This window comes from Poecilia latipinna, unplaced genomic scaffold, assembly GCF_001443285.1.
Source record: "Poecilia latipinna isolate Pla-1442-1.1 unplaced genomic scaffold, P_latipinna-1.0 Scaffold107, whole genome shotgun sequence".
Classification (NCBI taxonomy): Eukaryota; Metazoa; Chordata; class Actinopteri; order Cyprinodontiformes; family Poeciliidae; genus Poecilia; species Poecilia latipinna.
Window position 1 is genome coordinate 518,284 of NW_015112723.1, and position 23,956 is coordinate 542,239.

A 23,956-nucleotide genomic window follows, 5' to 3' on the forward strand; every position below is an offset into this window, starting at 1 on the left:
ACAATCTGGGACATACAGAGGTGCACGAAACATTGTCACAGGAAATGAGTGTTTTTGCTGTCCGGTTTAAACGTAACTTGCAGGAGGAGATCTGCAGTAATTCTGATGTGGGTGAGTCTGAGTGTCACCTTTCTGAAAGTTACTTTACCGGATCCACTGTGCATGTGTGTTGCTAATCTGAGTGTCACTCATACTGAATTCTATATTGGACCTATGGCCCTATATGGTTTCTCAATGGCAAGCCCAGCACAAGCGCCTTCTCTGTTTAACTCCTCAAAAATAAAACATCTTGACAGTCGGAGTTATTTGCAGTGATGATGGTCCTCTGCCTGATGTGACACAATGAAACAGAAAACACAGCTGATAATACAGATCCTCTGCATCCGCGATAAGCCTTATCTGTTTGCAGAAGGGCCTCGGCTTGCTCTCGGGCTCCGGTCTTTGGTAACCTGACAGAGTGAGTGCTTGGGAAGAGACAGACGCCTTCGCTGCAACTGGAAGGAAGATCAGGGGTCAAACTTGGAAAACATTCCCATGGAGCACCTCCCCCCACCAGCCCTTATCCCTGCCAGGAACGTCTCAACAGGGAAGTGCACACAGAGACAGAGAAAGTGTCTCAATAAAACACTCGTTATTTAGACGCAAATTGTCTTTTTTTTTTATTTTCTTCAATGAGTAAAGGCCTGCGATTAAAGTTGGGTGACAGAACGTGGTTACAGAACAAAGAAGCAAACAAAAAAAAAGTAACTAAAGTATAACTAAGAAACTGCATTCAAACCTTTTATGTATTTATAGCGAAAACATTGACTGTAGATTGTTTTACTTTAACAACTTGATTTTAAAATTAGTGATGAGATTGTGTATATCCATTTATTCTACCTTATACATGTTGGAAATGAAAAAAAAAAGCAAATGATTTTCTGATCAGGGAGCGCACTATATGCAAGTGCTTCTGGGTTGCATAGACAGCAACACTAAAAAACAAGTAGCTTAGCTATTTTCAGTAGCATTTAATAGAAACAGCAAGTTTACCCCATGGTCTCCTTTTAAAACATGTTTGGAAATGTTTGGAAATCTCTAAGTCAAGATAATGATCGACATTAACCAAATAATAAACAGGGAGATTGCTGATTCAAAGGTGCTAGCTGCACACATTGCTAACATAAACTGCAAGAGACAGTTAATAATGAGAACTCTGTAATTCAATTGTCTTTATTTTAAAGTAGTAGTAAAACCGTGTTTTAAAGGGAGTTCTCTTTCTCTCTCACTCACATGCACACAGTGTGTCCTCACCTTTCAACTAATAAAAATAATTAGCAACAGCCTACAGCAGTGAGCTAGACAACTAACATTTTAAATGCTGCTCTTCTATCCTTTGACTCTTAAAAGGAAATCTGCCACAAAAGTCCGACTGGTCCAAGTCTGCTCATTGGTGACCCTAATTTTGCATTCTGTCCCAAAGAGACAGAATGCAAAGCAATATCAGACAGATATTACTTTGAGTCCAGGTGCTACAATGGACTGAAAGTACATTTAAGTAAAAAAATTCAAGGGATACAAAATATTAAGAAATCCAAGAAAGGCAAAAGTAACCAAGCCAAGTCAAATTACATATTATAACAAAATGGTAAATATTAGTAAATATTTCCAGCTGACAAACCAACAGACACAAGAATGATCTCCTTGACGGTTTCAAAGAGATCCTGCTAAGGATCTATTTACTGCATTTGGTTCAGAGGTGTTGGGTCCAGGGAAACCTCTTCAACATGCAGGATCTTCCTAAACAGCTAACTTATCATTTCAGATTTTTAAAAATGAAACATTTGTTGTCTGCCTGCTCCCATTTTATTATGTGTCATGGAGAAAGTAGAAGTATAACGGGGTTTTACCTAAATAGCAATGACATGTAAAAGTAGTAAAGTTTCTTTGTAACCTTAAAAAGGTGGATGTCAACACATAGTGGGAAAATGTGCAACAAATCAAACTACATAAGAAGCCTCAATCTCCTACATATAGAGCAGAAGACAATACAGGACCAAAACAGAGACGTTTGCTGTTGAAATTCTTCTTCTCCCCCCCGTGCTAGGATGTAAAACCTCTGCCATACTTGAGTGGTGTGCCATACTTGAGTCTGGCACACCACTGCAATGCTGAGAGGGCCCTGCTGGGGGAACAATACAGCCCTGCCTTCCTGACCTCTCGGTCTAGCATATCCTACACACACACAATGACTGCCTTAATTACCAGACTCCATTCCCACCACTAGGTCTTTCCCCAGTGGTGGCCATTCATAACCACAGCCTCTCCCTGAGGTGCCCATTCAAGCGCAACACAAAGCTAGCAGTGTCAGTCCCTGATCTCTTGACACCAGCTCCTGTCCAGGGAGCCAACGCTCGCAGCTTCAGCCTCGTCGCAAAGGAAGCTGTTGTCTCCGTTTGACAAAAATCAAAGGTGCTGCAGTGGCTCATTAGTTTAAACAAGTTCCAACAAACCAGTTGGGATGATAAGGGAAATCACTTGTTCAGTGTTTGGGTCATTCAGAAATCCCACCTATCTCACTCTTATCCTGAATTTGAAGTGGAGAGGCACTTTTTTTTTTTACTTTTTTTCCTACTTTAGCCTGTCATTATTCACAAACAAATAGACGAAGCAATAAAGTTATTTAAAACATTAAGGTACTTCACTGCATAAATAAGAAAGCATAGATAAATAGAATAACCTCATAACATTTAAACAGAAAATGTTCCTGTAACTGACAAATACATCAAACTCTAGTGAGAAATAGTGAAACTCTGACCTTTGAACTCCCAGCCTACCCGACACCTTCAGTAAAAAGCAGCCCCGTCGTATGCGAGTTCAAGTTCAAGTCAACTCCATGCCATAATGACCCCTGTTACACTGCAGCAGTGTTAAAACCCCAGGCTGAAATGTTATTGCTTCACAATAAATGCTGTTGTCGCCATATATTCTCCACCGCAGGTCGTAGGTAAAGTAAAATTGTTTCCAGCAGGAACACGAAAGTAGACTTTTAAGACGCTTTTGTGTTGTGGTTAACTAAAGAAAGTGCCGGAATGCTAAAACAAAAAAACCTTACATTCTAAAATGGGAGCTGACCTGGTTTGCTTCATGCTGAAATCAACAAATTACATAAGGTAATGTGAACGCCCCAAACACGTTGCTGTTTATTTGCTTTGTATTTATACGAGCTTCAGTTTTACAGAGTTGGCATAACGGTGTGTCTGAATAAAAATATTCTTCAACAAAGTTTTACATAACACACTATACACAAACAAGGCTAATGAAGCAGTCTCACAGAATATCATTATTCTAAGGGTTTTTTTTAGAAACTGATTTATCAGAAGAATTCTTTTATTAAAAAAACTGACCAGAAGCATCTGAGCATCCCAAAGCAATGCCCAGCAGGTAAACCCACAAAGCAATTTGCCTCATGCTGAACACCATTTAATTCACAAAATGCAAATATACATAAATCTGCTTTTTAAAACTGTACGTACCAATCAAATACCCTACGTGCCGACCCAGTTCCTCTGCATTTAAATGCAGAATCATGCATGCATTTGAAAAAAATCCACCAAAACCCATGCATATTTATGTAAATCAGAGCTGAAATCGTGGCATTTTCAAACACTGGTGCAGTTTAGGACACGCAGATTATGAGGAATGTTTACAATCAACTGAATGCAGGCGGTTCATTTTACCCACAAGGAGAAAATAAAACAAAAATAGAATACAGCAGAAAGTCATCCTTCATTTTCTACTGTGTGCTTCTGCTTAAAGTCTTTCTTACAGAGAACCCAGAGAAAATGAGAATTGCTGAAGCTTTGCCTACCTGTGTTGAATATCCGACTGGTTTAATGACGAAAAGGAGTCGGGTGGATTTTCAGATGAACTTTAGTGGATTAAGAATGAACGAAACATACATACATTACAGAGAGTCGGAACTCAGCTAAGATACAAACTAACTGCGGCTGTTAGGAAAGAATTATCATCACCATGGAAACAGGTTCCCGAGCAACATGGGATACGGAGTCCGCTTTGCCATAGGCCACAAATAGTCCACTTTCTAACCAGATACTAACTACAAAATGACAACTAAATCTATGAAACAATTACAACTAAAATAGTTATATTAAACTACAATATCCCAAATAATAAGTCCTAAGCAAATTCTAGTTAAATCAAATCAAACAAATTCTCAACAACCTGTATGGCATATAGAGTAATTTAATGCTNCCCCNCCACCACCTGTTGCTCACCAGCACCAGGGCATAGCAGACTACTAAGTCAGTAGACGTGTAGAAACTCACGGCGTTCCACACTCTTATTCGGGTGCCTTTTGTGTTTAAAGTAATAACCATTAGATCACTTTATACATTTTTGTATTGAATCTTTGTATGTACCATGATACCAAAGTATTTTTACATATAGTAATCATATCATGAGAATTTTATACCAGTTGTCCACAGTGATGTATAAGCGCTGTGTTTTATTATGTCATAAATTGTTACAATGAGTATTAGTTTAAAACACATGTAATAATTGTTCAAGCTGTTAAAAATTTTAATCTTCACTTGGAAAAAATCTGCTACTCTATGAATCATTCCAGTGTCTTTTGCAATCTGTAGCAGTGCACTGATAAAATCCACATGGCCTATCGATTTAAAAGTACCATCCGGATCTGTCTGTAGACTAAGAATAGAATATGTTTCTATGCTTTTGTCATTTCTGTACCTGCTATGTTTTGTGATTTTTATGTAAAAAAAACAACTTTTTTTTTTACATAAAGTCGTTTCTAGATCGACAAGCGAGCAACACTGCAACCTGGCATAAAAAAGGAGGCATCACAGTTCCTCAAATCTGCTGGACCTTACAAGTAATTAAAGCCATCTGCTCTGCGAGGGGAGAGACTGAGCATTAAATGTATCCCATACTCCTATCTTTGTAAATTATAGCCAACATTTTCTGTTTTTGATGGTCAACTAGACTTTATTTAGTAGATGCCTTTTTTTTTTTTTTTTTTTCCTTTAACAAGAGTTGTGGTTTTAAATCAATGTATCAACGTTTTCCACATCCAGTTGTAACTTTACCTGACTTCAGTTGCTGTAGCAGCACGGCGCCTCCCAGAAACGGGGTTTTCAGTGTCACGGTTAACAAAACAGGAAATGGTGCGATTGTTGTCTCAGCAAAAATTGAGAGGAAGAATGGGATTTCTGTCCAGAACACAAACCAGCTGGCAGGAAACAACACGTTTATCATTCTTTTAACTTTGATTTCCTTTCAGGGGAAGTGCCCTCACTGCCCTGTCACTGTCTCCTGCTGCCTCCCAGATTCAGTGCCATTCTCAAGACTGTGCTGTGAAAACCTGCCACATGCAAACACAACACCCCTGAGTGGCGTGACAGGGACCCGTCTAAAGTGCCTGCTAGTCATAGCAAATAATCACAACCACGTCAGAACTTTCTCTATAGAGTGATGAGGACCGCGGAGGTGACATGTGAAACCTTCTCTCCTGACAAATGCTGAAGTGTGACTGTGCTGGTGAAAAATGGATTAGCAAGCCACAAGAGGCAAACAGCAGGAAGAACATAGAAGAAATAGAAATACGAAATTGTGCTTTTTCTGGTGAGAGCTGGTTTAACAGACACACTACAGAAAGCTAATGGAAAAATGTAGATCTATGCTCTTTCCACTCACACAGGAAATATCTAAAGCTACGTCTAGGCCACATAATCCCTGGAACTACAGCAAAATCAGCAGAAGGCTGAGTATCAAAGAGAGAGCTACCAAGACTGTTAATAAATTCAGTTGCATGTGTCCAGACCGAGAACTAACACATCTTGAGCCGCAGATTTAAGGTAGAGCTGTTCTCAATGTGAGACAGAAGCTACACGTCTCTATAGGAGCTCACAGCTTCTGCATCTGGATAAACTGCAATTAAATGTTGGCTACTGTAATGTTGCTTTAATCATTGTACCAATTTTTCTTTAATAACTCTGAGGGGCCCTTTTTAGGATCCAAATCAACGTTTAACAAGCATATTTAGAAAGCAATTCGCCCCACAGACAATGCGATTGTCAAACTCAATCCAACCTACTCTGTGTTAACCACATTTATTATGGAAGGCATTAAAGACAAATCAATGGATAATTAAAGCCCTACCTTTAAGTTTCTTTATATTATTTACAGCAAGAGCAAAAACGATATGATTCTTAAACATCTGCACTGCTTTCAATATGCAGATTCATTTAAATATTTACAATATTTTCAGCTACTTCAAGGCTATTATAACCTCTGGAACAGCAGAAGCACTACACTGCGTGTAAAAGAACAAACCAGCAATCAAGTTGAGGCATTTATTTGCAGGATTTTAGTTCAAGGATTGATAACCTCAAGCAGAGATGTTCTGAATATTAGCTACAAGTTAATATAAAAAGCTGTCACCCATCCATTTCCTCAAACTGTAGTAAATATTGCTTCAGTGATTGTGTGTATTTTCTTTTCATATCTCCATCATGATACAATTTATCATTACAATCAAAACGAATCTGGTTTATCATGACAATGACTGATCATTTCTTGATCGATCCTCAAACCTCAAAACAGCGAAGTTGGTTGGGATTGGTGCGTTTGCTATTTGGACAATCCTTTTTTTTTTCAATTTTGGTTTAATAAGAGAACATGAAATCACAAAATTTGAAAACACAATTCAATGCAACGATTATGCATGGTACAATAAAAGGTAGCTATCGTTGTAGTAATTTTTTTTTACCCACATCCATAGTTTGAACCCACACACGCATATCTTGAATTCTTACTATCGTATTTTAACAATGCCCTCTACTTTACCTCTTTTAGATGCTGCAAATTATCCCTGCATGACAACCAGCCAATTAAAAAAAAAAGGCATCAAAGTTTTATCAGAGGTAAGCACTGGCAAACAAACATGTTTTGTGAGAACAACAGCCACTGAGGTTTGTCGTGATGGGCTGTAATGGTAAGTCATTATGTTTATTACCAGGACTGAAGGAAAAGCACACATGTTGGCAACTCACACTTTACTCCAAGTGTGATTTGCATCCAGTGTGAAGAGGCCCTCAGGGTGTCCTTACACTGCTAGGGGAGACCATGGTGACCATTTGTCTAAAGAGGACAGACGATTGCTGAAGTTTACACCACATGAGTTGTGAGGAAGTATCACAGGAGCTGCAGATACAATTCAGATAGATGCTAACAGAGCTTCAGCCGTAGCTAAATCATATAGGTTTACCTGAGCAACACTGGGGGCAGGGGCGATAATAAAATAACATCCATCCTCAATTATTCAACAAACAATTTTTGCTCCAGTTCGCTGCAAGCATTGTCGTTTAAATACATAAAGCCTGATAACACTATTGAAGGAACTAGAGATGCCCCGAGAATTTGTCTTGTGGTTTTAATCAGAGGATTTTCAGCTTTATCAGCTTTCACCAGTGACTGGTTAGCTGAAAACTCAAAAATGCATTTTCCAGTCAACAACACTCCTCAGTGTAGACTCTTTTACTGAGTTAAGAAGCCTCAGAGTTATCTATTTTCAGTACCATTAAGGTTTGTTTTTTTTTTTTTTTTTACTTTTTAACTGCCTTGATGACACTTGTGTCTCCATGGACCCATTGACTTACATGTAATGGAGACAGTAAAGTGGTTAAAACGGCTCAGAGGAAATGCAAAAGCAGCTGTTTAAAAGTAATTAGTATCCCAAGTGATACCGAGAAACAGCAACACTTTAAGCAGATAACAAAAAGGTTGAGCAAAAATGTACTCACTTGTGAATAAGTTCCGGACAAAGGAACATCTAAAAGCCCATGTAAGAATTGGGACTGAATGAAAAAGTGTTTGTCATTTTCCTGGAGACCTTTGTAAAGAGTTGAGAAAATATGCCTCAGCTTACTTGCAAAGGACTACTAGGATAACTAATGCGGTATCACTTGCAAATGTAATAACACGTATGGCTGATGTCCCAGAACGCGTTAACAAATATGACCGTAAACTTTGGAGAAAATCAATCAGGTTATTTTTAATTATGCTCAAGTCTGACATATTTAGCTACACTGAGCCAAAAAGATTGAGAGATTTTCAAATAATTAAAAACACTGAAATGTAGCTCCACCAACAGAAGGGAGAAAATTCTGAGCCATACAGAATATAATTTCAGAATGACAACCTGCAAGATTTACAAGACTGCTGGGAGAGGAGCAGGGTATGATGAAGAACATAAAGAACAGAACGGGACCTAGACTTAATCCTCTTGTCTCATTACAAATCCCTCAAACTTTTTGTTTTGCTTTATTTATTTTTATAGATGCAGAGCAATAGAAAACATTTTGTTGGAACGCTAGATAGTTCTGTGTCATGTTTTACACATATATACAGGTTTAAAACATACTTATCATGTTTATATTCACTTAAATGTTTGTTGCCAGTCACTATGTGCTATGTCGATAAAAACACAATAATATAATAGGAAGCTATTTGATTTATAATGGCCTTTATCACAAACTGATGGCATATTGTTCAGGATTTAGGACTATTTATTAGTAATTCACATGAGTTTTTTTCAGCCTCAGCAATATAAATCAGCTGCCCTGATCGCGTTGTCCTGCACATTTAAACATGTTTTCTTGTAGTTTGGAAGGAAGCGAGACATTGAAGTAATTCAGAGTCAAGCCATGTAAAGAAGAATATAAAATAATGCAGTTCGTTGTTTATGTAAAAAAAAAAAATGCTGGTTTAGGTACTCTAGATGTTTTCAAAATGTACTTATTCAAACATATCTCTACATTTATAAATGCAAAATACTTGAAGAGAGTGATGGGTCAAATTGTCAGTTCTAGTGACCGATAATTTCCTTTGTGCTTTTCTAAGAAATGCATAAATAATAAATGCTTTTTACTCAGAAGGATACGAATGAGAGCCTGAATATTTGAGGAAGAGCAGGAATAATACTCAAGGGCCCACTCTCTCTTCACGACACAAAAAAACATGAACGGCAACAGAACCCACCCCCACACACCCTCACTGTGGTGAATGCATTCTCTGAATTAATCTTCCTACAGGGAGCAAGTAGATGCCATCGCTCTGATCACTCAAATCAGAGCCATGTCCAGCTGCTGAGGGAATCAGACCTCTGAGCAAAAACCAAAGCATAACCGCAAAGTGGAAGACATCTTGAACTACTGCCAAAGCACAGCCATGAGAGGCATTCTGCTCATAACTACGGGACCGACCTCATTTTCCGAATAAAAGCCAGTTTACATAACACCTCTGTCCCCATGACAGGGAGCACTGGGCAGCTGCTGCCAGGCCTGTGGCTTTCACTCAGCTATAAGAGAGCCTTCAACAAATTTTTCTTCCAATTCTCACATGCCTACTTTCAATATTTATGCTTGAGAAGAAAAATAACGAAGACCAAATGAGAATAAATAATGTTATACATTTAAAATCTATAAAAGATCATTTCTGCTAAGCTGTAAAGTCCTAGCTTGTGAGTAGTAGAGGTGGTGCACTACACAGTGCTTTGAAAATGTATTGGCCCGCTTTTTTGTGACACGTAAATGTTTCAGATATCCAAACAAATCTTAATTTTAGACAAAGATAAAGTGAGTAAATAGAGGATTCTGCTTTTGGAAGATGATGGCATCCGTTAAGGAAACAAAAAAGGTGGAAAAAGTAGCTGCTCCCAAACCCTAAAAACTGTTTGTGATAACTGTTAAAAAGCCGAGAACATTGCTGTGTTAGGAATTTAGACTCATTCTGCTTTGCAGAGCTGCTATGCTTCAGCAGTCTGATGGTCTATTCAGGGTCGCAGCATCTCAACTGGGTTTAACTGAAGTCCAGACTTTGAATAGACAACTCCAAAATCTTATTTTTGTGCATTTGGAGACATTTAGAAATTGACTTGTGCTTACCATCATTTTCCTCCTGCACAACTCAAATGCTTGAATTTTGAACCTCAATCTGATGGGCAAATTTTCTCCCTCAAGGTTTTCAAAAAAAACCGAGAAGACTCGTGGTTGCATTAATTGCTTCAAGTCATCCAGGTCTGGAAACAACAAAATAGTCCTCGACCATCACACTCTTTGGCCAGATGGGATGAACACCTTTCCACAGAATACATGACCAAAAACTCTTGGGGATCATGAAAATATTTTCTTTCAGAAATTTAAGACAGCTCTTTGTGCTGTTTTGTTTTATTGATGAATCATGAGCACTAAACTTAATTGAGGCAACTAAGGCTTCCAGTGCTTCACATGTTCTGGGTCTATTGTGACCTTGATGAGTTGTTGATGCACTCTTGGAGTCTTTTTGGTAGGTTTGGCCACTCCTAGGAATGTACACCACTGTTCCGTGTTTTCTCCATTTGTGTAAATTGGCTTTCACTGTGTTTGGAGTACCAAAGCCTTACAAATGGCTTTGTAACCGTTTCCAGACTGTTCCGGACTGCGTTGCTTTTTGAGAGATCTTTTTGCCTTATTTGTGTTGTCAGACAGCTGCTAAATGAGTAATTTCTCAACTCTAAATGTCAACCAGAGATCAGCCCTTGATGTGGCTAGTGACAATGGTAAACACAGTTAATCCACGCTTTAACAAGAGTCTGCTATCCTTTTACTAAGGGCTACGTTGCTTTGAAAAGCTCTTTCTTGCTTGAAAAATGAAATTGTGAGTTGTAAACTGCTTTTTTTTTTTTTGTTTACTCCGGTTATCTTTGTATGATGTTAAAATTTGTGTGATGATCTGAGTCATTCGAGCCATGACAAATAAGACAAAACAGAGACAATCTGTAAGAGGCCAAATACTTCTTCACCACATTTTCTACATCATCAGACTGTGCTTATTCATGCTGTCCAAGTTGATGAACTTAGCCACACTATGCTCAGCAGACGCTTTGTTTCTAACTGGCAAAGCAAACCCTGACAAGATAAACAATCGGGAACATCGTCAAGATTGCATATTGTGCAACTGAGAAATACGGAATGAGAAAATATCATAGTAGAAATGTAGCAATTCTTCGACAGAAATGCTGTGGGATGTTTGTGGTGAAACACAGACTAAATTACCCTCCGACAGTGTTAACTTGCAAGGCAGCTTTCCATTTCTTCAGCAGACCGTTCCTTTTATATTGAGAATTGCAAAGCAATATGGAATTCTGGGTATGACGTTGAACATGTTTGCATTTTAACGGGGAAGAGCTTCAAAGTCATGGTCCTCTTCGATCAGCGATGAAAGACTTAACATTTCATTTCATAAGTACATAAAGTGCCAGCTTTAGGCAATACTCTCAGCCACAAAATCATTGAAGAAAAACACCAGCCTTAAAACATTGTCCTGAACTATGTGATGGAAAAGGTCCAGATGTAAGGCATAACTGTCTGCTGGCAAAGCATTCAATGAGAGTTTAAAAGACGTTGAACATGTGGTAGGTAAATTGATGGTGGAAAAAAAAAAACAAGGAGAAACCTAAATAACTGCAATGGGACTCAACTGTAGAGCCTGTTTGGAGACTTTGGTAGTTTTTGAGTTACTGTTGGCAGTTTAATGACGAGCTGAAATACAAACCAGAGGACGTCCGAGAGTGATTTTGACAAGCCCAGATGAATTCCTAAATCAGCTGCAAAGCTCCAGCTGTCCAACTGTTTTCATGTAGTATGGCAACATTTGCACAAACTTGTATCGGTTTAATTTTTTTAAAAAGTACTGTTCGCATTTTTTATGACACAACTGTGGCGCAAGTGAACACATGAGACTTAATATTTCACATAATGTGTGGATAAAAAGTGGAGTAACATAAGTTTGAATGCCTGCAAATATAATGTCAAAACTTTTTCTAGCATAACTTGGCAAATTTTGCTGAGTTAGAAGATCAGAACACTTTTAAAGAATACAGATATAATTACTTTAATAAATATTTACGAGTTTCTTAAGTTGTGAAATTTTAACCTTTTTTCAAAAAAATATTAAGTTTGAAACTTTAAATATGAAACTAGCTCCAGGTGAGATAGGTATTTTTACTATCACACCAGTTTCTATTATAGATCTCTATCCATATTATCTATTCCTTGGCTTCACAATATGACATAGTTCTGATGCTAAAACTAGTCCACTTGTGATTGGTTGATCCAGCCCATCTTGACAACTCCTCTTCAGGAAGCACATGCTGTCAAGAGCTGAGGTGGGTTTCTGACTATGACGGAGAGAAAAAAAAGGACCAGTAAAGTCACCATGATGCCTTATTGTGACCCAGGCTAACTGAGTCACAGTAAAGCCTCGTTACCCTGCAGAAACTGCTTGCAACAAATGTTCTTGTCTGTGCTCTACCCTTTACTCCATGCATCTAAACTTTGTGACTTTCCTGCAAGACTTTTGCTTTGTTTTTCCCACCACACCTCAAAAGTAATCACTCATCACTTTGCAACCTAATTGAAGAAAAATCTTTGTTTTACTCAACCCAGGTCAACCACCAAAACATCCAATAAACTGGAACCGAAAAATCAGCCGTCCAGTCTGACTAACCTTCCAGCTGGAACAACAGCTTCTCATGCCAATATTTCCCCATAAGTCAAGCTGAGAGATGGGACTATGGGAACCGCACACCTGCAGTGATTCAATTAGATCAGTGAGGGCTCTGTTGGTTCAATTAAAAGTAGTTTTGATATTTTTAAGTCATCCAGCCATTTATGTCCCTCTTGGATATAAGTAGAAAATATGTCAAAATCAATTTAAAATAATATTTCCGTTGTTATTGCACATCTGTTTTTCTGAACTGACATGTTGTACTGTAAAAAGTCTTTTTTGATGTTCAATCCACGTGCGCATCATGTACATTTTTGGAAAAGTGATCCGACTCAGTTGCACATCCCCTGGATCGTGAGTCCGATGTTTTTATTTGCAATAACTGCCCCGTATTTTCTGTTGTGGTCATTACACTGGAAAAAGAGAGTGGAGCTCCAACTTAAAAATAATTGAGTTAATTTGTGATCAAATTAAGTTTGCCAAACTTTATTTATTTAAGTTTGCTTAGCGTGACAATTGCATAAATGTAATATATTTATTTGGATACATTTACATTGATTAACGACTTAACAAATCACTTCATTTTTTTAAGATGGACCACTTGTTTATTCTTGTTATATATATATACACACACTTTTTTTAACACTTTAAGAACTTTTCTTTGTGTGGACTTATTTACCTGCTGCTGTTAAACCTGAATCCCCCTCTCTGGGACAACAAAGACTGTTTCTATTTCTATTTATGTTCTATTTCTAAAATCAGATCCTGAGCACCTTTATTTAATCTAATGAAAACTAGTAAACTCTATAATCTTTAATAAGTTTAAATAATATTTTCAACATTTCAATTCCTTCTCAATGCTTTCTCTTCTCATCTGATATAATTGTAAAATTTGCATTATTATTATTCTTTACTTTTAGCGGTTTGTGTATTTATTGTGGCTTAATTAAATCCATGTAATTTCTAATTGTCTGGTAAAGACAAAACAATAATTCATCCGTCTGACATCTGATGGACAATAAGACTAATTTATTTATCAGGGAAATACTAAGGATGGCTTAGAGTACACCTTCTCCCTTTAATTTCATTAATAGTCAAAGGTGAAGATTTACTCCAAGGAAAAACAAAGGTAAAAGTTACATGTTGCATGATATAAAACCTGAAATTCCCATTAGAGTTTTTATTAGATGATCTAATTCCCACACACTAAGCTCTGAGCTGTCCAGGAAAAAAAAATTTATCGGCACACGGGTCTTTTACAGACCGCCTGAGACCAGTCATCACATGTCACAAAACAAGTCAAAACATTTTAATCTCACATGTGCTCCTCATTACTATTTCATAGAAACGTAATTTAGGAGGCCTGGGCTGAACTGTAACTCAACTAGAGAGAGAGGACAAAGGAGAGGAGGCAAAAAGGGAGGAATTGAACCAACAAAGATTAGCAGGCGCTTGAGTCAAAAGACAAAAAAAATACATCTCCATGTAAACATTGCTGACACGCTGTTCCCTTTATGAAATTAGATCATATTCAGGCTTCAGTCCCAACTATGAAGTTTGCCTTCATGAGGGACTTTATTACACAGTGACAACCCAGCTGCTACACAGTACCTGCTCAAGCACACATAAAAGTTATGTACTGCACTTATAGCTTTTTACAAAGCTAGCATCTGTCTAGTTTTCTTGTCAATGTAGTTGCATACTAAGTGGTGAGCTACAGATTATAATTTGTGACTTTGTTTCTCAAAATTGCCTAATGAGTAGGGCTGCACAGTCTTATAAAAACATGCAACATTTTTATAATACTGTGCATACATGTTTTGTAATACATGTATGTTTTTATAATACACACATTGCATATATTTCAAAAATGTGTTTTTATATGTTTTTATATGTTTCTATGATTTATTGCAAGTAATAAAAACATGCAATGTTTTTGGAATACCACTTACATATGACTTACATATGTAGTCATACGTCAAAATGACATTTTTTGATGTTGGTCTGCTTTAGAGTCATGGCATTTAATTAGATCATATTTATTACAATCCAAGTGGTTCCTTGCAATATGAAAATTGCAATGGTGATAAATTAGCAATATATTATGCACCCCCTAGTAATGAGTGGCTGAAACAGTCACCATTGATTAGAGAGCTAAGTATTGTCCTTAATAGATTGATGGAAGGTATCAATCTATGGAGGGGAAAAAAGTAAAATCCTTCAGAAAGTTACTCTTTTTCTAAAATATCAATGCATTACAGAAGCTGAAGCTCAGGTTAGAGAATTTACTCAATCATTCAACTAGCAATCATTCAAACACTGTTTCTGTAACTCATTTATCAAACTAAATCTGATGCAAAGTGCAAAAAAACAACTAACACCAGAAATGAAAGATGGTTTCTACATGAATCCATGGTTTCTACAGTTGTAAGGGACTAAATTTCATCCCATCTTTCAGCACAAAGCATAAAAGACTATAAGATTTTTTTATTTCGGCCTGTTGTAGTGATTTTCCCTTTCTGAACTTCGTGTGTCCTCATATCCTCATGTGTGAGAATGCTTCCTTCATCCTGCCAACAGCAGCCGGCAGCAACTTGACCTGGAGGTCTTTTTCCTGTGACGTGTGAATATTGTGTAGCTTATGCAGTAGATCGTTATGTGACTGGGTCATTGCTTTGTTTCTTTCCAGTGGATGTTAGAACTTTTAAATATGTGCATCTTGCATCGCCCGGGACCATTTAACAGAAACAAAGACCTTGTCTTATTAGCTTCAGCAAATAGTAAATCAGAAGCTTAAAACTCAAGATTCTTTAGGTAAAGGTTAACACAAGTTCACAATTAATGATGCAACAACTTCTTATCTGGAAAAAAAATGAAAATATCTCAACAAATTATTGGCTGTTAAACATCTTTTTAGTCAGAGTGAGTGTTTTGCTGTGAAGATGCACACAAGTGTACGTACAGACGCGCACACACATGACTGGAGGGGACAGAGGCCAGCCTGTTCAACAAGTAGGTCAGCCCAGGTCCAACAAGAGCAAGAGAAACAGAGAGGGAGAGAAAGGCAGGAGCTGACTGAAGCAAGATCATTGGCTGGCAGCGCTTTACAAATGTATTCACACCCCTTGGACTTTTTTCCCATTTTTGCCATGTTACAACCACAAACCTCGATGTACTGCATTCCAATTGTGAAAAGGTTAACATCGTTTATCGATAAAGGACTGTGAAGGCATCAGAGGTTGGTTGGGGAAGACTAGAGAACAACTACAATCATAAAGACAAAGGCACACAGCAGGCAGGTCCGAGGTGGTGTTATAGTCTAAAGCAGGGTTATGTAATAAAGTAATACATCAAGCAAAAATTTCTCATGGAGCACAACTCAACCAATCACCCTAAAAAGAAAAGACTACAAAACCGCAAACCTACAAAGATATGTTGGTCCAACTAATCTGACAGGCTTGGTGAGGAGAGGAAAGCATTAATCAGATATATTGTAGTGCCAGAATGTTAACTCTGGAGGAGCTGCAGTGATCCACAGTTCAGGTGGGAGAGTCTGTTAAGGACGAACACAAATTGTGTACGTCAAATATCTGGCTTTAAAGGAGAAGGGGCAAGAAGAAAGTCACTGCTGACAAAAAAAAAAAAAAACTACAAGAATCCCTGTTTATAGTTTAGCACTAGCATGGTAGTGGTTATAGGACAAATATTAAGCAAGGAGAGTATAGGAAAATGGATGTAGCTAAATCCAGACATAAAAGCCAGTTCGTGGCTGCAACTGGACTGGAGGTTCACCTTATGTGTGTCAAGAAAAAGGCTCAGGCTGGTAGGTGTATAACCCTGAAACCTGCTGGCTCAGGGGCGTGGGGCAGATGCTCAGCACAATTTCTGATTTTACTTGCAAATTGACTTTGAAAACCATGCATCCTTTTCCTTTCATTCAGCAATTATGTACCTCTTTGTGTGTTGGTCTATTAAATAAAATCTCACTAAAATAAAAAATAGAAATGTGTGTTTCTAACATGAGAGAATGTGATAAAGTTCAAGGAGTGTCAATACTATACATTACATAGTAGAAAGGCAAAATATGAATGCTTAACATTTCAATGCAAGCTGTAATATTACTAAGTAGGTTCTGTAAAACTATATCCTCCAATTGATAAATCCATTGCTATATTTATAATATTAGTTTCATTAGAAGACCAGAGTACATGTGTGTCTCACCTGAGGGCAGTCCTTGATGTAATGGCCCTTGTTGAAGCAGAGGTGGCACAGGTAGTTGGGTGGGGGTCTTTTGTTGGGTTTCCTCGGCTCTGAAGAAAGGGAAAGGTCTGAGAAATGGTCCGTAAGGGAGTTGAGTCCGTCCACGATGTTGTTCAGCGAGCCATAGGGAGATACATTCTTATACACGTTGTTGTTTAAGGCCTACGAAACAGGAACAGACAAGACTCCGATTCAACACAGTGCTTTTACACAACGTGCCGTCTTTGTTTTCCTCCAACAGATTTTCACGACATATTTAACGGTTCTATTTTCTGCTGCGAGAAAAACATGTGAGGCCTCCAAGACCATTTCTCTTATTTAATTCAGAACATCTGGCGATGAGCCCAGCTGTGCTTATGAACTGGAAAAGTACTGAGCATGGCCACGGAGAAAGACAGGGCTTTATGACAGATGACTCACTGTAAACAAGATGAGAGACATGCTCTCTATGGCCAGCCATAGAGTCATCAGCCATCAGCAATGTCACCACACGCTCTTGGCGGTAAACTAGCCTCTGTCGGTTTGTTGTCGGCGACAGAACACAGCCTTGCATGCAACCAGGCCCAGTGAATTCATAGAGGATGCCCTCTGAATATTAAAAACAGGGAAAGCAGCTCCTTTCCTCTCCATCCCTGTCTTCCCCAGTTAAATTGCAATACACAACACAAGACAGCGACCCGCTTCTCGGTGAAATTAGGCCTGTTTTAGAGCAAGCATTCATATTTCACAAAGCCGTCTCATTAACCTTGAGGGAACGTAGCAATAGATAATCTTGCTTGACATCTGCCTTAAATCTGAGCAGTTTAACTTCACGTATAGCAAATATCTGATGCACAAGTTGTAAGTGCAAACAGAGTGAAAGCCACACTTTCACTATTTCTTATGACTCCCAGCCACTCCGTAGGTTTTGAGACTCAGGTTTATGTCTGGCTTGAAATGTTACTGTTGGTGTTTAATGTTGCAAAGCAAAGAAACGTTAGCCTTGGCAGCTTTGCCACGACTGAAAGCCAAATCTTTATCTGGAGGCTGGAAGATTATCTTGCTAAACGGCTCCAGCCTTAAGACTCATGTTCATTTATTACATGCAGCCTTTGTAAATCAAGCGTTACAGCTCTTTAGTTTCTTAGAGTTTTCCATCTGCCATGTGTTTTCTTCTCTGCTGCCAGGAGCCGCTTCGATTCTCTACCGTCTGTAACTTGAAAAAATTTGGAGAGGATTGTGAAATTATTTTAACAATCACACGAATTGGGAAACTTTGCTCTGTTTATGATGTGTCACATTTCCCCCCTTTTGTTTGGCTCCAAACCGTTATCTGCTTACACAAGAGAAAGAGATTTCACACACCTCCGCTAATGGAGGGGGAGAGTTTGTTTATTTTGTGTATTTGTGTGTCTGAGTGAGTGGCTACAAGGGGTAAAGATAAGAAGGAAGCACTCTGCCATTCAGAGGGAGAGTTCAGAATCTTTTCAATGAGGTTCTGTAAAACAGCTACAAGGAGTTAAACCTCTTGTGCAGGTTTTCCAGCAGAGCCGTTTCAGAACCTTTACTGGTTCTGGAAGAACTGGTTTGGTTTGCAATGCCAAGAGCAAGTGCCGCACCGCGACATTACAATTCTATAAGCATCACATCTGAAATCAATGAATGTAATTGATTTTTTTTTTTTTTTCTGTGAAGTACCTTCAGGTAATATTTACTTTGAAGTGGTGCTATATTAATAAACTGAAATAAACATAATTAAGTGTTTGAGCTACTTTAATTTGAATTTACACAGATTATCACTGTACGGGAACACAGCGTAACTATACAAATCACATTATTTGGCTCAGTAATCATGCAAACAAATGTCCTTATTATCCCCAGATTAATTTAATTCAGCGGGATTCAATGTGAATGTTGTACTTTCCCGACCAGCCGATCTTCTTCTGGCACCAGCAGCTCTGCAGACAGTTTGACACACTCCTTAGAGCAGGATTTATTAACACTAGTTAAATAGTTTTTTCCAAGTCAAGTCCCAGGTCTCTAATGAGTGAAATTAAGACTCTCCTATTGGAGGCATTCCATCTAGTCTCACTGAAACACAAAGCTGCTCTAAATCCTGAGTTTAAATTCTTCTCATTCTACACATAAATCTAGTTTGAGACATTCAATTTAACATCTAAATATATGCTGTTATCTGTTGTGGATAATTTTGAAAGTAGGATATAACATTTACCCCACTACAAATATTCATATGCATTTGCGAGAAAAGAAAACTAGCAAAAATAAACACCGGTTAATGTTTTTTTCAATAAATGATGTACATTTATTTTGTTTTTAATGACCCAAAGTTATTTAATACAGAGTTCAGTTTCAGAGAACCTGTCCATGGTTAATAAATCAAACGCACCCTTCTATGGTAGGAAATGAGCGTTTCTGCCAGAGCTGAAACTCGAGTCTCTTGAATAATCCAGACTAAGATGATCTTATTTTGAGTTTTTAGAGTGCAAATCTATAAGAGCACTTTCTCACCTTCTCTCTGATTGGATTGGTTTGCTTTAAACAGACTAGAGTTTGACTCCTTGGATCGCTTCTGTTGGGTCAGTGTGAAAGCTCTTACTTGTGGATCAAGTAAGAGCTGGTTCATCTGAAAGCATGGGTCGCAGTTTAATTGGGAGTGAACCTCGGTCTGCTTTTCTTACAGTGAAAGTGCAACAGGAAAGTGAAGTTGCTAATACATGTGATGTACATTTAAATGCTCTGTTCAGTTCAAGTTCGTTTACTGTAATTATCTAGTGCCAATTTATAAGAGAATTCATGTTAAGGAGCTTTACAAAATAAAGGGATCTCATTTATGAATATAAATATATTCCATTTCACTCATACTATATGAACAGATTAAAATCCAATTATATTATTCCAACTTCATCCTACTAATGAGAAAATGCAATCAGGCTCAGTTTATTACACAAGTTGGTAAAAAGGTTTACCATCTAATGAACAACCATATCGCTAGATGGACAGTAAATTGAATCAATTTCTTAACTTTGCAGCAATCCCCTGTCCCAAGCAAGCATGCGGAAACACTGGAAAGGAAAAATCTCCCTTTTAGCAAGAGACCACTAGCAGAACCCAGCTCAGTTTTAGCACGCATCTGTTGCAACTGTAGCTTTGAGAAGAGAGAGCAGACACACAAAGCACACGTTTGTGTGATCTGAAAATTTTATGTCCTCACTGTCTGTGTAACCCCAGCTCTTTTTCCATTTTATTTTCTACACTGCTGCAGAATTGGATCTGATTTCTATCTATAATCAATATTTCTCTCATATCGAACCTGATTCTCCCAAGGTCAAATAACTTCACACTTTCCACGGGTATTGGGCTCGCAGTTGCACCTATCCACATATCCGTCCTGCCTAGAATTAGTAACGTGAAAGCTCAGTCTTAACATGTACCAGGAGATACTCTCATTTCAGTTATCTATAGTTCAAATAGGAATCAGAAATAGGTTTCGATTAAATGTACTAATGGCTTGCCATACTGGACAGCTTCTTGTGATATCGCCACAAACAAGCAGATGTTGTAACTGCATAACATTTCCAAGGTGGTCTCGTCAGTTGTGTATTGAGAAAGAGAACCAAACCAAATGAAGTTATGAAATCGCAGACTCCTCATCTCAAAAGCTTAACATGTTCATTACTTGTTTCATGCAAGAAGATCTTTGGTGCCTCATCTCCCTCTAACTTTATTTTCTGTGTAAATAACCCTTGGTCTCTGTGTAAACAACAACCCACTGAACACTTGACAATGGCTTCATGATTCGCATCACGGCATTCAGATAAACCCGCCATGGCATTCTGGTGACTGGAATTGATTTAAGACTGATGAAGTCAAATCCGTCTCCTCTGCCTGCTATCTTCAACCTCTGGGTTCTGCTCATTTTGACTTAAACTAAATGAAGACATCCTGAGAGTTATCTACTCACGGCTAGGCATTAACTGCTTATAACCTTTAAATGGAACCTCGCTTAAAAACCTCTGAACCGTCTCTCTTCAAGCAAGTGCTTGAAGAGATCTGAACAAGTCCAGCACATCTGCGGCTGTTTAAACTGATCCAAAGGATGAGTTGTCACAATGTGATGTGGGGAAGTTAATCAAACACTGATATGTTTAAAGCAGGATGGAGCCGTCTAGTGGATTTAACTGATGTGTAGGATGATTTAGACTTGCACAAAATGTTGAGAAAGGTTAAAAAGTTTCATTTAAATATTATCCCCAAAAACTAGCTTATATTAAATCTAAACTGACAGCAGATTTTTTTTCTATGGCAAGCGTCTTTGAACAATATATTCCAATCTCGCTCCAATTAGACTGCGAAAACAATAGCATTGAGCATTACTCATCTCATCCATTGCCAGTCTGCAGTGGGTTATTTCACTTGGCTTGATCTGTGCATTAAATTGAAAATGACCCCACCTTTTAAACCGTTTACAGACTCTGTGTGTTCTCACAGTTTCAAAATACTTCAAAACCATATGGGTTGAAAAGAATTAAGCAACTGCATGTGACATGCAATGTGAAAATGCAGTTTCCTGCAGACTTCTCATGTTAAATGAGTTGAAAAGTTCTTAAAGTACGCTAGGTCCAGTTGGTGCATTCATCCTCCATCCAGGACTGGTGTGTCCAAACCTTGACCTCAGGTAAACTAAACTGATGTGTAATTAACACTTATAGCTGTATATTTTTGCACTAGCATGTTCAGTATGTAATTGTTTTTTAATGGGGTGCTGCATGTACACATGTGTGTTTACAGGGCTGAGGTTTAGGGGTGCGGTTGCCTGCCTGGGTGCTGTTTTTTGCACACTGTGGTCTGGAGTATCAGATTAGCACCCGGTACACATTATAAGCATATTTGTCCCTAAAATTACACAGAGCTACAAAAATAGACAATATGTAAACAAGTACAGATTTTTGTTTGCACAACCTGGTCTATTTGAAGGTCTATTTGAGACAGCAGACCCCAGCAGTGGACCGGTTCTCTCCAGACAGAGAGGAGCTCTATTTTCATCTGCAGCTAAGGAAATATATCCAAGCAATGCATATTTTAACTCAATATTTACTAATTCACCCTTAATTGCAACATATTGACATGTAGAAAATGGACTCTTTTAAGGGATTATTCACTGACAATGGCTCTCCATAGGAAAGAAGGGTAAATTAAGTTTGTGTGCTTGAATGAAAAAAAATTTCTTCATGTTATGATTTGAACATCTCAAAGTTTTCATAATTTTACCAGATTCCTTTCTGTGAATGAAGAGGGATCCACTTTTAGAGTAATATATATTTTTTCCTTGCATTAAGTTTAATGAAATAACTGTCTTATAAAATGAAAATAATCAACTTAAGGCATAGAAAAAACTAAGTATTGGTCCCAAGAGTGGGCAACAGACAGCATAGGAATGGCCACACAATTGACACATAGTTATTTCTATTGTTGTACAATAACAACAATAATGATGATCTTAGATGCATAATGCATAAATAAGGGACTATGCATATAAAGATGACAATAATCGAGCTGTGATATTTGGAAGGGCCCAAAATCAAAGCAGCTGCTCCAAAACCAGTTGGGGGGTCCTAGAGAGTACTAGCACAGGTCAGGTTTACAAAGGCTTTTTGGGTGTTTAATATAGGCATCTATATGTAAAATAATGTAGTCAAACTGTAGAAAATTTTTACTAAGTAGAATATTTTATGTTGAATAGGTTAACGTCTACGAAATAGCTCTGGGGTTTATATGACCCACCTGTTTACACGATATAATCCTAGAAACTACAGAATAATAACCAAACTAATATAAACCTGGGTGGCATTAGTGGAGCTCCAGTGACTGACGGTGTTTAGTACGGCCCAAAAGACAATAGGACCGGCCCTGTAAATAAATATAAACATTATGTTTTAATAGCGAATACTGTTTAAAGGCATATTCTACAGCTGTCCACCAAACTGTAATTAAAAAAAAAAAAAGTGCATGTTGTTCTGCGTAACCGTCCTGCTAGAAACCCCCTGGAACATTTTGCTGCCCACACAGCTCAGCTGACATGATCTCAAACAGGCTCAGATCTGTGTGTGTGTGTGTGTGTGTGTGTGTGTGTGTGTGTGTGTGTGTGTGTGTGTTGCGGAGCATGTTTCACCTCATTGCGCTGCAGCTGGAAAAAGTTGTTGAGATAGTTGGAGTTCAGGGAAGAGCTCAGGTCCGCTGCTGCGGGAGTCTTGCTGAAGCTGAGATCCGTGTGGGAAGAGTTGGGTTCGGGTCTGAACGCGTCAAAGGCGCTGGTCTGGTGGGGGTCTTGCAGGGAGAGATAGACCCAGTTGAGAAGCTGCGCGGGCTGGTACACGGAGGCGCTCGTATCTATGGCAGACAGCAAGCTCATCTTTCAAATCAATAGGCGCAAGCTGGATTTTCCACCGCTGACTGTTGCACTCGTCTCAACTCTCCCAAGTTTTCTCGCTGTCCCGTTCACCCTGCCCCGGCAGTCGGTGTCGCTCCTTCCTGTAAATCACCCTGCCCTCCTCACGCCGGGGAGCCTCGTCCCATATGACTGTTGCTAAAAAGTCATTGCGCTAACATCTCAGAAATAAAACTTTTCCTTTTCTCCCCATGGTCCGCTATCCGACTTTAATGCGGCGGCAGGGCAGAGACGCTCTTTTTGAATATTCAATGAGTCCGCTCTGCGTCATCTTAGACGCACAGCCAATCAGCGCAAAGTGTATCAATATTCTTTGAAGTACAGTTTTCATACATCTTTTGGTAAATGAAGCACTAAATGAAAAACTTAACTAAATCAAATTTGATTTTAGTTTTTTTTTTTTTTTTACATCTCTGAAATACATACAGTATGGACACATATTTAAAGACATGACAACCCTACTTAAAGTTTCAGGGGTTTGACTTAATTGACTTAATTCCACTGACATATCGATGATTTATATTTGCTATTTACAAAAAAACTTTAAGTTACAAAAGCTGGAAAGCCTCCTTGCCAATCTTGAGCTAACTCGATAGCTTCTCTATTGGATTCAAGTCTGAAGTCTGGCTGGGCCACTCTGTAACGGCAATATTTTTCATACAAGTTAAATTTTACTAACCTGTA

At 38.3% G+C, this 23,956-nt stretch overlaps 1 protein-coding gene across 2 annotated transcripts in view; it reads right to left on the bottom strand.

The window, feature by feature from the left end:
• Window positions 1-23,520, bottom strand: part of zcchc24 (zinc finger, CCHC domain containing 24) — a 53,152-nt gene extending 29,632 nt beyond the window's left edge. The window contains exons 1-2 of one of the 2 annotated variants that reach the window (XM_015027792.1): window positions 22,997-23,520; window positions 16,789-16,989 (exon numbers count right to left, since the gene is read on the bottom strand). In XM_015027792.1, the coding sequence (XP_014883278.1) occupies window positions 16,789-16,989; window positions 22,997-23,236 (441 nt within the window). In that variant the 5' untranslated portion in view covers window positions 23,237-23,520. The remainder of the gene's footprint in view (window positions 1-16,788; window positions 16,990-22,996) is intronic. The other variant, XM_015027793.1, reaches the window with a different exon arrangement.
• Window positions 23,521-23,956: the final 436 nt, after the last annotated feature.